At 37.6% G+C, this 14182-nt stretch overlaps 1 protein-coding gene across 3 annotated transcripts in view; it reads right to left on the bottom strand.

Moving 5' to 3' along the window:
- Positions 1-6080, bottom strand: part of LOC121431036 (rho-associated protein kinase 2-like) — an 87184-nt gene extending 81104 nt beyond the window's left edge. For all 3 annotated transcript variants that reach the window (XM_041628498.1, XM_041628499.1, XM_041628500.1), the window contains exons 1-2: positions 5974-6080; positions 1220-1522 (exon numbers count right to left, since the gene is read on the bottom strand). In XM_041628498.1, coding sequence (XP_041484432.1) covers positions 1220-1315 — 96 coding nt within the window. In that variant the 5' untranslated portion in view covers positions 1316-1522; positions 5974-6080. The remainder of the gene's footprint in view (positions 1-1219; positions 1523-5973) is intronic.
- Positions 6081-14182: the final 8102 nt, after the last annotated feature.

Below are 14182 nucleotides of genomic sequence, written 5' to 3'. Positions count from 1 at the left end.
ACAGAGAGAGCGCTCTGGAGCACTGGCTCTGAATAGATCCCATTCATTTCTGGGTGCCTTTTATTGTTGAAAATAGATGCAGTATCACTGTTTATAACGAATTCAAAGAAATCTTTTATTTGGCAGCCCCAGGGTATCACTATCACCCATATTACAGATTATCCATGGCAAAATACTTTATAGTCATGTAGCCAACCTATGTAAACTGCATGCATGAACCTAGTCAGACGGCCCTTTTGGCCTGGTGTTCATCGTGTATTATAAGGCAATGACTCCAAATTACCTTTCGGATAGAACGGTGTGAAATAATTTCTTTAGTTTCAAAAGCCACGGTAGTGAACTTTCGACACTGTACATATGTAAAAGTAAAAAAGTTCTCTTCAACCAATCATACAAATCAATGTTTAATATGAAATGACAGCTACATGTAGCATGTAAATTTTCATTGCAGTTGTTTGCGAGAATTCCCTGGTTAAACAGTATCAGTTTCCTAAGCAGCAATATTCCTTTGTTTATTTTGTGTGAACATTAACAATGAAAAAATAAAGCAATACACAATGCATAAAAGAACACAAATCAAAACAAAAACAAAACAAAAACTAAACCCAAACATGGACAAAGAAAAAAACAAAACAAAATAGTGAGCACCAAAAAAGGAATCAGTTAACTGTCAACAACTGAACAGTAAAAGTGACATAATATGGAATTCTGCCAACAACTGATGAAAAGATAATTTTCAGGGACTGATTTCAGGCTTCAATGAAAACTGGCAGAATTCGCACTAACAAAATATAATTTCCAAGTGCATGCACAAATGCTTCAATACTGTATATTGGTCAGATCATAATTTTTGGACATGCACTACATGTATTCATCAATGAGATACATGTACATACATGCACATATTCGCACTTTAATTTTAGGGTGACTCCAAGTCACACTCGTCTCTCTGTCTGTCAGAGAATTTCATTTTATAAGAACTGTTGTCAGCTACTATAACATTGAACTTACATATAATAGCTGACAGAGAGTTTGCCAGTTGAAACCATCAATAATTTATCAATAAATTTGAAATACTTTTCATAAAGGAATCATATTTTGAACTACCTGCATGCATATCTTGGATTAAATCTTCTATTAAAAGGAACAGACTACTGTTTCAGAATCAAGCTGAATTTGTTACCATCTCAGCTAATATTGGTTGAAAACTAAAACTTACCAGAAGTGCTTCATAGTTGATGAGCGACTTTGGATCTTTGATTCTGTTCTCCAGTGTATGATAGCGCTGGGTTAAAGACATCTTTGGAGCCGACATCTTCCTTTATTTCCTCAGGGTAATCACTTTATACAGAGTCTGTGTGAAATAGAATCCGACCATGTACAGCATGTGTGATGCTGCGAGTATTAGTAATCCTCTGATCGATGTGTCTTGAGTCAGGTGCTTCCGCAGCTGGTCAGAGGACGACACCAGCTCAAAAAGATCTTCTGTCCTGCACCTCAAAACCCGTTGATACTGTAGCTCCTGCATTATTCATCAAAATAAGACATTCAAAATAGCAATCAAAATAATTTCATTGAGAGTAATTTGCACCCACCCCCCTCTGCCAGTTATCTGCTTGACTAACCTACACTGTAAAAAAATATTGGGTAAAATTTCAACCAGCACGAGGGCAATGTTTCTGAATCAGGTACCGGTTCTAAATCATTGATTTTGGGACTGATAAAAAAAGTGATAGAACGATAGAAAAGGGTTGACTGTTTATCACTCACGCTCAAACTTAGACCCCTGTTACATCTGAAAGTATCCTACCCGAGACCCGACCGAGTCCACTTGCAACCTTGACTGGATTATTGGTGGATTAGCTTCGCGAACGGACCGAGTCCGAAATGTGGTCTGTTTACATCACAGTGTTCATTCCCTCCCCTATCACCCTATCTGTACTGTTTCGAGCGGCATTCGATTGCTGACACCTTTAAAAGGCGCTCTCGATCTATCTCCGAATAATTCGCGCGCGCTAATTGAAGTTACCCGAGATTCTGAAAGAATGCTGATGATCCCAGCAGTCGTGGAAGATATGATCGACTTGGAAAGGATACGTTTGAAATGCTTCTTTTCACTCAAATCAAAGACTTTATCAATCACAATTCACATGTCGCATGCCGCAAAAACATTCGAAGAACGGCGGGGCTGGGGAGGGGATAGCACGCACTATATGACGTAATTTGACAGCTGGCGAACGGACCGAGATAGGTTCGAAAGCTTGTGTGCGTTTACATCTACCAATCGGTGGACCGGGGCCGGCCCGATACCTACCCGAGACTACCTCTGGATGTGGTCTCGGGTAGGTTCGCTAAAAGGTGGCCCGAGGTAGGTTTGGGATGTTTACATCTGATTTCTTTCCGACCCGAGGTAGGCCCCGGGCCGGCCCGAGGTAGGGATTCTCTCAGATGTAACAGGGGTCTTACATGTCCATTCTGACATTAAACATCTGGTATTGTTAAAGTATTTGGTTAACATTGGTTTGACTTTTAAAAAAATCTGAGCTAGAAGGTCACACTTGTCACCTGTGTCTGCGATATGTTAAAGTGACCAGAAACACCGTCTTGATTTCATCCCTTACACTTATGTGTACTATTTAGGTGTCTATAAGACGCCTATTTACAAAGTCGGGGTTCGCCTTGATGTTTTAGCTTTTCATTCTCAATAATGGTTGTTTTCAGGGTTTATTAGTTCTAATACACGCACTTGTACACATGTTTCATCTTGGTTTGAGAATTTTTTTTAAATCAGCTGCTCACAAAGTTAAACAATACCTTTAAAGGTCAAGTCCACCCAAGAAATCTGTTGATTTGAATAAATAGCAAAAAACAAGACTAACGTTGAAAATTTCATCACAATTGGAAAAAGTTATGACATTTTAAAGTTTCGCTTATTTTTCACAAACAGTGGTATATGCAAAATTCAGTGACATGCAAATGAGACAGTCCATGATGTCCTTCACTATTTATTTTGTTTTTCATTGATTAATTATACAATATTTCATTTTTTACTTATTTGACAATAAGACCCAACTTGACTGAACAATATACAATTACACAATGCTAATTACATATGTTCAGGGAGGAATTAATCGTTTCACTTGACAATGAGAAATTTAGAATAAATATTTCATATAATGAAATACAAAAGAAATAGTGAGTGGAGGACGTCATCAGTCTCCTCATTTGCATACCGACTGGAATGTGCATATAAACTGTTTTGTGAAATTAAGCAAAATTTTAAAATGTCATAGCTTTCTACATGTAATATTCTAAATCTGATTTTGAAGAAACTTTCAGTGTTATACTTGTTGGATTTTTCTCATTTTATTCAAATCAATTTTTCATTGGGGGTAGACTTGTCCTTAAGTTTACTTTTGCATCAATCATACTTAAGGTAGGACAAAAAAAAAAACGAAACAGCATTTCTACTAAAAAGCATTACCTTAATATATATTCTTTATTACCATTATCATCATAGACATTGCTCAAAACTGACCTAAAAATTTCCTTGATAGTGAAAAATAAGGCTTCATATTCCATAAAATGTGCATGGAAATGCTATAGCATGTTGGTCCATCCCTATATAGACTATAACGTGCGGGCTAGTGGCAAAAAATAGGCATTTTAAAGTCTTTATACTGACTGACGGAGACTGTTTGGGCCTCTGTGAGCAGCCATGGAAACATGTCACATTGATAGTTATACAGTTTATAATCAACTTGGCTGCCAGAATATGAGAAGATGTCTCTACATTTAACTACATTGTTCACTCAAAATACAGAAAGAAAATTTGAGGCCAAATAATGCACCCAGAGCTGCCAAGTTGCATTTTGCATTTTCAGTATTCTTATCCCCCAAAATCAGTATTTTGACAAAAAAATCTGTATTTTTACCGTGAGATGAATATGCATGCAAAGTTCGATCACTTCTTACATTATTTTGCGCCCCACACCGTCGCACACGAGACCAAAAGCTTCAGTCTAGATTTTGGTTGTTCCACCGAACTGCGTTGGCTGACTCACCAATACACAGACTGAAGAATTTGGAGGCCCGTACATACAGACAACGTATTAGCAGTAACGTTAGATCTAGCATTCGACGGAAACCTGATTTTTTTCTGATCGTTTTCTGCACATAAAATCATAAAATGTCACATTACAAAAAAGAAATTGCATCCATATTTACGGAAAAATTCATGAAATTCAGAAATATCGTACCTTAGACCGCAGTTACCGCTAATTCCTTTCAAATGATGATCGAAACATCGTCATATTCGATCCTTCCGTCGGTCAACGTAAGTTGCCATCTTGGATGACGTCATCATCCTTACAGACGTACCAGTCGCAAAGTATCGCGATTTGAGCCGCTGCTTTGCGCTTGTAAACTATGTGCGTGCGCTCGGAACTTGTCACCCGCATTGATTCGTCAGGATATCGAAAATTCTAATCGGAAAGCCTTGATGAAAGCACAACACATTGAACGTAGAGGGCAGCAACACACGGCTGCCATTTTTCATCTCCGCCCGAAAGCTCCCAGACGCTATATAGTGGGGCGAACAATACAATGGAAGGAAGAGAATAAATGAAAGGAAAATAATAAAAATGAAGAAATGGAAGGAAAGGAAAAAGAATATTATATGCATGTGTGTATATATATGTAGGTTATTTACTAATTCCATGTTCATCTAACTTACAACCTTGATTTAACAATGCACCATTCCATTTATTAAAGCCCTTATTTTGGATGCCCCATAAATTTCGAATCATCCTAACCTCCCCATATCAAATTTTATCATTTTTATACAAAGCAAAACAGACATACATGTATTTGATTGGTATATGCGAGATCATTTCACGGGAAAAGACTCTATCATTTTTATTTCTATTTCTTTTTCGAGTTTCAAGACTATAGAGTATCCCAAAGGGAGCCCCCTGTCTACACCGGAGAGACAGGACGATGTCTGGACGGTGTCGTTAGAAAGGACGGGATCATGCGGTAACCTGTAAGATACGATAGTCTTTATGATAATAATAATAATAATAAAAAAGAAAAGAAAAAAAAAGAAGGAGAGGAACGATTTTTTAAAGACACGTCGAAAAAAAGAAAAGAAATAATAGTTGGCCTAACGAGTTGGCGATAATAGTCAAATATGACTGGTCGCCATTAATTTTCAACAAACAACAACATTTTCTTCTCTAATTTGTTTTTCCCGTATTTTATCATGAAAAAGCGTACTGCCGTATTTTAAATTGATTTCCGTATGAAATACGGAAAAATCGTACTACTTGGCAGCTCTGTGCACCTATTGACTTTTTGGACACATGTACAGCACAAATCTAGTGCCATTGGCATTGCCTACTCTATAGATTTAAACAGTACTAAAAGTTAACTAAAGCATGCATCATGAGCATCACACACACACACACCAATAGCCTCATTACTACATAGTTTAAAGTCGAAGTTGAAAGTAATATCATGGATGGTTTAAAGTAAAAACAAACTTAATTAAAACTGGGTCAGTTTAAAATAATTTTCAATGCCAAATGGTCATGATTTTGCAACATGTCCTCACTCAAATTTTTAATAAAATTCAAGTACAGACACAACATTCAAAACGTGAAAATTGCTCATTTGTCCAACTAATCCAAGATAACTAAAATAGTTATACACTTATATTTCATATTTATAGTTTATACAGTCTCACTCGCACTCCCCGTCCGTAACCGCTTCTCGACAGTTACGACAACTCCCACCGCAGAACTTCCGGGCGACTATCTACCACTTTACCCCCCTTCTCACCGGCAAGTCACACTCACACAGTTTATTCCGGTGACAGATCACCAGATTCTCTCCACGAGTTATAGATACTCTGAAATAGATGAAGGTGTCAAAATAGATAATGTGGTAGATAAACAAAGAAAATATACTCACAAACTGATGCTTATAAATGACGATTACTAAAAAGTACAGTTTAATTGAATGAATTCCAGCGGTTTTCACCCCATCATCAGCGTGCCAAATACACGAAAATGGCTGATGTATATACAAGTACAAAAGTGCGTAGCGTGCGCGCGACGCTGGTGCAATTTGGCATTGACGGCACGCGCGGACATACCAAGGGGTGCAGAAAAGAGGGTGGGGCGTTTTTGTTGGTGTCGTTACTTGTCGTTCGACAGGTGCATCATGAACTGTCTGGATGGTGGGGAAGGTGGGGGGGGGGGGGGTGCGTTCCCGGCCCATGCCTCCCCTTTTGAGAGCTATAGTCCATTCAAGGGGGGACCTTTCTTTTAGTTTATTTTCCTTTGGGGGTTGTCAAATTGTACTTGGGACAAAATGACCATAAAACCATTGAATGATTGAAACCATAAAAAGAAGACATCGAAATTGATTAGTGATTACCCAAGCCAATCAAATCCATAGGGGTCCCCCCTATTTTTTTTTTTGCTTGTCAATTTTTTTACCGGTGTCCATCACAAAATTTCAGGTGGACCCCCCCTATTTTTTTTGGCTTCCGCCGCCAATGATCAAATCACATGTAAGTGCAAATTAAAGGATTGCCTTCTTTCTCTGAACTACATGTATTATCAAATTTCCACATCGTGTTTTTGTCTCACCTGCGAAGCAGAGTGAGACTATTGGCGCCGCTTTTCCGACGGCGGCGGCGGCGGCGTCAACATCAAATCTTAACCTGAGGTTAAGTTTTTGAAATGACATCATAACTTAGAAAGTATATGGACCTAGTTCATGAAACTTGGCCATAAGGTTAATCAAGTATTACTGAACATCCTATTCAGAGTTTCATGTCACATGACCAAGGTCAAAGGTCATTTAGGGTCAATGAACTTAGACCATGTTGGAGGAATCAACATTGAAATCTTAACCTGAGGTTAAGTTTTTGAAATGTCATCATAACTTAGAAAATATATGGACCTAGTTCATGAAACTTGGACATAAGGTTAATCAAGTATCACTGAACATCCTGCATGAGTTTCACGTCACATGACCAAGGTCTAAGGTCATTTAGGGTCAATGAACTTTGGCCGAATTGGGGATATCTGTTGAATTCCCATCATAACTTTGAAAGTTTATGGATCTGATTCATGAAACTTGGACATAATAGTAATTAAGCATCACTGAATATTTTGTGCAAGTTTCAGGTCTCATGATTAAGGTCAAAGGTCATTTAGGGTCAATGAACTTTGGCCAAATCGGGGGTATCTGTTGAATTACCATCATAACTTTGAAAGTTTATTAGTCTAGTTCATTAAACTTGGACATATGAGTAATCAAATATCACTGAACATCCTGTGCGCGTTTCAGGTCACATGACCAAGGTCAAAGGTCAATGAACTTTGGCCGAAGTGGGTGTATCAGTTGAATTACCATCAAAACTTTGAAATTTTATGGATCTGATTCATGAAACTTGTACATAAGAGTAATCAAGTATCACTGAACATCCTGTGCGAGTTTCAGGTCACATGATCAAGGTCAAAGGTCATGTAAGGTCAATGAACTTTGGCCATGTTGGGGTTTTTTGTTGAATAACCATCATATCTCTGTAAGTTTATTGGTCTAGTTCATAAAAAGTGGACATAAGAGTAACCATGTATCACTGAACATCTTGTGCGAGTTAGAGTAGTATTCAAAGTCAGCACTGCTGCTATAGTGAACCGCGTGATGCAGGTGAGACGGCCAGAAGCATTCCACTTGTTTAAAGATCAAATTCGATGGAAGCAAATTAAAAAATATATTTGATTTCGGAGTTATATAATACGATTTGGATCCCATGTCATGAAAAAAATTACCTTGAAATTTCATGAAAATCAGATGCCTTACTATATTTACCACACAGGGAATATGCAAATGAGAGAACCAATGGTGTCGCTCACTTACATTTACTTTTGATTATGAAATGTTAAATGTTCAAAATGATATATATAATTTGATAATAAAAATGCATTTGATTGAATATGGATTCCACTTGGAGGAGTCAAAATAATCTGAAATATTTTAAATTGAAATTTAGAAGACTTACAAAGATGTTTTGAAAGGTGACATTGTTATTTTGATGCATTTGGTCTATTAAAAAAATATATGTTCTTCTATGGAGAAATTAAAGCCTATGTTAAGATTCAGTTAATCCCTTTCAAATGTGTTTATCACTATTCCTATAGTAGTCTATACACGACCAGATTATACAAATTATGTAGCCCCTCTGCCATAAGACAGATGATATAATGGTGTAAACTATTGGATAATTTAGCAGTTAATTTACAAAATATATGAGGATATATATTAACTTTATTATTCTACCTATATAAACCAATCCTCAAGCATGAAATTACAGGAAAATTTCAGGATGTCATTTTTGTCTCACAATGAGCCCTTTTCTCGGAAGAAAATCTCTCAAGAGAGGGCGCTAGACGTTGAAATGTCAATATCTAACTATTTTCACAAAGAAGTAAACGAAAATAAATAAAAAATAAAATAAAAAGATTTTAAATGTCAATCCCAAAAAATGCAGTTGTGTACGATTTGATTTTTTAGATGATGTTCTTTTATATTGTTTTGAGGAGAAATAAACGGCTCTCGTTTGAAAAAAAAGGAAAAGGAGATGACATAATCTTCAAAAGTCGCTAGTTGTCGAGCTGATCGGGGAAATTCCATGGGGGGGGGGTGTTCACAGGCAGCGGCGGATCCAGGATTTTCCAAGGGGAGGGGCACATTTTTCCGAGGAAAAATTTGACAAGCAAAAAGAAAAGAAGGTCTTCACTTTCAAAAGGGGGAGGGCACATTTTTGTTTCAACGGCATTTTTACATTACAAATTTTAATTTTGTTTCTCAAGGGGGGGGGGGCACGGGCCGGCTGTGCCCCCTCCTGGATCCGCCAGTGGTGGCGGGGATAGGGGAAGGTGAAATTTGTTAATTTGTGCTTTGACAAATAGGCCCACGGATCTAAGCAAACTGTATAGGGGTGTCCAGGGAGACGAAGCGGCCCATCACCCCCTATTGGCTGCGATAAAAAGGGGAGGGGAAGAAACTTAGAAGGAAAGGGAACGTAAAGTGACAAAATAATAAAAATAAAAGAGAATCAGTGTTGAAAGGGACCTTTTCAAGTTAGTATGTTAAAGATTCTGCTCGCATCGATTGATTAGTTACATAACTATCCAGTTCATGATTACAAAGGGGCTTAGAATGGTAAATTTCCAAGTCGGAAAAGATAAGAAATTCTTAGCTTGCGCTTCGCGTCCTCATCAATTATTGTTAAGTCAGATACCCATCTTGTTCATGATTACAAAAGGGGCTTATAATGTTCATTTTTCAAGTCGGAAAATAATTTTTTTAAAAGATTCACCTGGCGCTTCGCGCTCGCACCATTATTGTTTAGTAAGATACCTGTTTATTGTTATGTTACTTAAAATATCAAGTTTTCAGATCGTAATAACAATGATTTTCTGCTCTTTTCTCATTTCGCCTATAAAGAGTATGGAAGTTCTAGTCCCGTCTAAGACCAAGGGCAGCCATTTTAAAAACGAAGGCAAGACAACCCGTTTTTCTGAATTCAAATGAAAGGGGTGACACATAGCTGTTTGACCTACATCTCATTTTTATGCTGTCGTTTCTTCTCTCTCCTTTAAGTTCTTTTTACTTCATCTCCTCCCTTCTCCCTTTTTCTTATTTTTTTTCAGTTGAAAATTAATTCATAGGGGCGGTTGGTCCCTAACCCTGTAGTGCCACACCTGTAAAACTTTATTAATATACAGTACAGCCAATATAAATTCGATCAATCTCAACTATTTGCTCAAAGAACAATTGTATTCGAAGGACCAAGGCTCTGGAACAATCTTCCAAACGAAATAACTGCTGTTTATCCATTAGTATGTTTAAATGTAAACTGAAATCATTTATTTTGTCCAGTTATGGATACCGTTAAGACGCACTGGCTGAATATATATAATGTATTCGATTTGTACCTTTTAGAGGTATAAGTGGTATAGTTTTTTTTATTTGTTTTTCATTCTTCGCTCATCCCCCTCCTATATTTCACATTGTCCACTTTTCCTCTAACTCTTTACCCCGTGATTTTGCGCTAATCTTTGGCTTTTCCTTTGTAGTCTAATTTTTCTTTAGTGTCCGATCTCCTTACGAACTTCATAATTACTTTAAAGAACCTGCAGACACTACAAGCTCTGCTTTTCATGAAGGTTCCTTCATATCACTTTATTTACTGCCATTATCTTTGTATTTTCTTTGTAATCAAATGTATTTCTTGTATTATGTTATTATTTTGTTATCTTGTGAAGTATGAAAATAAATTCAATTCAATTCAAACTATAAAAAAAATCATCTGATGAGTTTGACTCAATGACATAATTATTAGCAACCAAAACGGGTTCAGTGATTAGTTAACACACCGTCATAAAATCAGTGACTCGATTTATAATTAATGCAAGTATAGGAGGCCAATATAATAAGCGAGAAACAATTCCTTATCTTAAAAAAATAATACTAGTATAAAACAAATGCTAGTGTAAAATGAAGATATATTTATTTTTTTCTATTTTGGTTTAAAGTGGTCTGAATCGTTGTTGCTCTTTCGTAGTCCCTCTATAATTTGGAAACGGGAATTCTCCTGTATAGTTTGGACGTTAGGGCTCCCTGGCCTATTCGAAAGTAATTAAAATGTATATCTGGAGGTGATCTTGATCTCAACATCAGACAACAATTCACAGTTGCTTAGTCGGCATGGTCAGGCAAAGTTTCCTTGCATGTTAATAAACAATGGCACACATTTTACAAGCCCCCAGAAGCCTCCCCCCACTGCGAAGCGAAGCCTCATGTATAAGCCTAACTGTATTTTTTAGGTTGTATTTTTTGTCTGTGCGGATTTTGAACAATGCCCCTATAGAAAGCAACTATAATTACATCCGTCTCCAAATTTATCTTTTGTTTTCTTAGTGATGATAATCTCTCTGTCCTAAATTAGCTGGCGGTGTATTGAATACAGTAGTTTGCGTCCTGTTGTCATTTTTAAAATGCCTTTTAATCTCGGCAAAGAGGCCCCAGTAATTTAATTTTTTTTATGACATGCATCGACTAGATGAGACGAGAAATTGACAATGATAGATTGTAACTTAAGGATGGTTCATTTTTGTTCGTTTTATTTTTCTTATTGAGAACATACCACTTTTGCTCTCGATTTTGCGGCTACAAAGTTAGAACAATAATAATATTTTCCTGACTTCTTGCGTTTTTACATCCTGCGTCACGAACCTATATCGCTTCGACCAGCAACACTGTACATTAAGTGTTTGTGTGCGTTAGTGCGTGTAGAATATAGTAAAATGCCCCGCCCCCTGTATGTCCTTTTGAGTTCCACGTGGATTCACTCCTGTTTCAACTGAATCATTTATCCTCTATCTCTTTCTTTCCCTCCGATTCTATACCTCCCAGAAAAAACATATATTTTGAGACATGGCGAGGGGTACTGGCGTATATACTATTCGGGCAAAATTTGATCACTGGCGAGCGATTTTCTTATTACCCCTTTTCACCCGAAAATCAATTTTCGTGATTTTGCTCTTATTTCATTTTCTTTCTTTCCTTTTTTTTCTTCTTGGATCGTTGGACTCGATTCGGGAGATGTGCCCAAAGTCCCCACCTATAAAATTCACCGGTGGGTGACAACAGTTCCCAGACTCTGGTTGCTTCAGTGGCACAGACTAATCTCTCTTGCCCCCCCCCCCAACCGCGTAGCTATAGGATCTCATTTTGGAGGGGGCGGTAAATGCACGCGAAGCGTGCCAACACTTACAGAGCTCGCGAAGCGCGCTCCCTAGGGGGTGGGTGCAGGGAGGGGGAGTTTCCCCCTCCCGCGCGAAGCGCGAAGCTTTTAATGTATCATAAATTAACTTGAAAAGGAGCCGTTTCTCTTGTCTCTAGCACCTCCAATTCGGTTGACTATATTGCGATTTTGAACCTTGTTTTCAAATGATTGTGAATGCACAAAAGAGGTATACAATGGAGGAAATTAAAATGATAACAAATCCGCGCGAAGCGCGGAAGCTAAAGCGTTTTATCAATTTTTCTTGCCATAAAAAGGGTCCCGAGAAAAGGGTTTTCTCAAAGATATATTGAATACTTTCTTTGGAAAGAGCAGATCATTGATTACAAACAATTTAGCAACAGTGCATATTTTTAACTCGCAAAACAGATGAGAAGATTGGTAGAGGAAGATATTCCTCCCCGCGCAGAGCAATGAAACTCTGAAATTTCAAAGGGCGGACGTTTCATTAAATGTAGATGAATACCCAATCGGCTCTAATTCAATTGATTTTCTAAGATTATTGAACTTCATTACAAGGAATATAGTGCGCAAAAAGTTGAAACTTCTGCGATTTATTGAAACTATCTATCTATATAAAAAAAAGGATGCCTAATTTTTTAGACTTATCCTGAAGCGCTTCATTTTGAATATAAAGAAACTTAAGTGTCATTCAAAATTTCAAACTGAGGGCGCAAAACAGGACAGGAGATGAATGTATACAGGGAAATGACATGAAGTTTAATACAATTTGATAAAAAATATTGTACTTTATTTAATACGACACGAACGAAATTAGGAACCTGTTTGCCCCAAAATTATAGTTGTTTAGTAATGAGCTGAAAAGCGGGAGAAGTTGACTTTATGTAGGTGACGGCAGAAACTGATATAAAGATTTTACCCGCCCGGAGCCGACCAGACCAGAAGTTGCGCGATCAATTGAAAAAAAGATAACTTCATATATTTACTTCGGTCTAACCTTACTCAAATTCATACCCTAATGTATACAATTTTGACTTTAACTGGCAAGAAGCACATAGCTGAGGTGGAAAAACAGGGTTAGAGAAAAGGTGGGGAAACAATGGAGAACTTCAATATTGTCATCTAACCGCGCGCAGCGCGGAAGCAAAATTCATATATATATTTAGAGCAAGAAAAGTGAAGGGGTTTCTCTTTTGAGAAAAAATTAAAGAATAAAAAAAAAACACAAAGCTACATTCCTTTCTTCCCTTCCCTTTTCCTTTTCTCCTTTCTTTTTTTTCTTTTTGGGGACGTTTTTTTTTTTTTTTTTTGGGGGGGGGGGGCGACCGCCCCCACCGCCCCCCCTGGCTACGCGCCTGCCCCCCCCCCGCCTTTCGCAACCAACCAACCACCATGACCACGGAATTTCCGTGCAACCAACTTCCACTTTTAAAAATGTTATATCAACCCACCAACAGATGGCGGTAGATAGGCAAGGCCCTATATAGGGCCTTGGGTATAAGATCAGAGTTTGGTAAGATCTCTGGCCATGGCATTCTCTGCTGCTGCTACCTTCTCGTATACTCTACCAAATTGTTTTACAAAAAAATATATAACATAATCAAACGAAAGTTCCCAATAGATATATCGATAAGTTGATCGAACCACTGATCTTCTGATTAGTGGACCTAACACTTCTGTGTCCACTAACCTCATAATCATGCCTCGACCTCCCAATTCCTTGGTCTATAATCAACATGACCAAATTAGACAGTCAAAATCTAAAGACGGTAAAAATTGGCAATTCGTCTTTTGCCAACTTGTCCACTCATCACATTGTCTGCATTTATTCAATGCCATTCCGTTCATCAACTTTTCGTACAACAACCTTTTTTTGTCCAATAATCACTTCGTCTAATCACCAGTTTGTCTATGACCATTTCGTCTCATAAGCAGTTGGTCTAAACATTGTAAAAATATTAAAATATTGCGTAAAATTTTCACCACACGAAGGTAATTATGTGTCCAATCGATTTGCCAAATCGATTGGACACATAATTACCTTCGTGTGGTAAAAATTTTACTGCCCAATGGGCAGTATTTTACCCAAAGAGCATAATGTTCATGAAAGGTATGATATCAGCAATTACTTTAGAATGAGCAAAATCTTCATCACACTGGATAAATAAAAATGCCTCCGACCACAGAAATGCCCAATGTTACCCTCATGGAGCACTTTTACCCAATATTTTTAGAGTGTAATATTAACTTTGTTTTCATTGATTTCGCACCAACTGGTCATAGACGAAATGGTGAGTGGACGCAATGGCAATTAGACCATGTGGATAGTGGACG

Source organism: Lytechinus variegatus, chromosome 17, assembly GCF_018143015.1.
Source record: "Lytechinus variegatus isolate NC3 chromosome 17, Lvar_3.0, whole genome shotgun sequence".
In the NCBI taxonomy this organism is placed as follows: Eukaryota; Metazoa; Echinodermata; class Echinoidea; order Temnopleuroida; family Toxopneustidae; genus Lytechinus; species Lytechinus variegatus.
The sequence above is the reverse complement of the archived record's forward strand: the minus strand, read 5'-3'. Positions and strand labels throughout refer to the sequence as shown.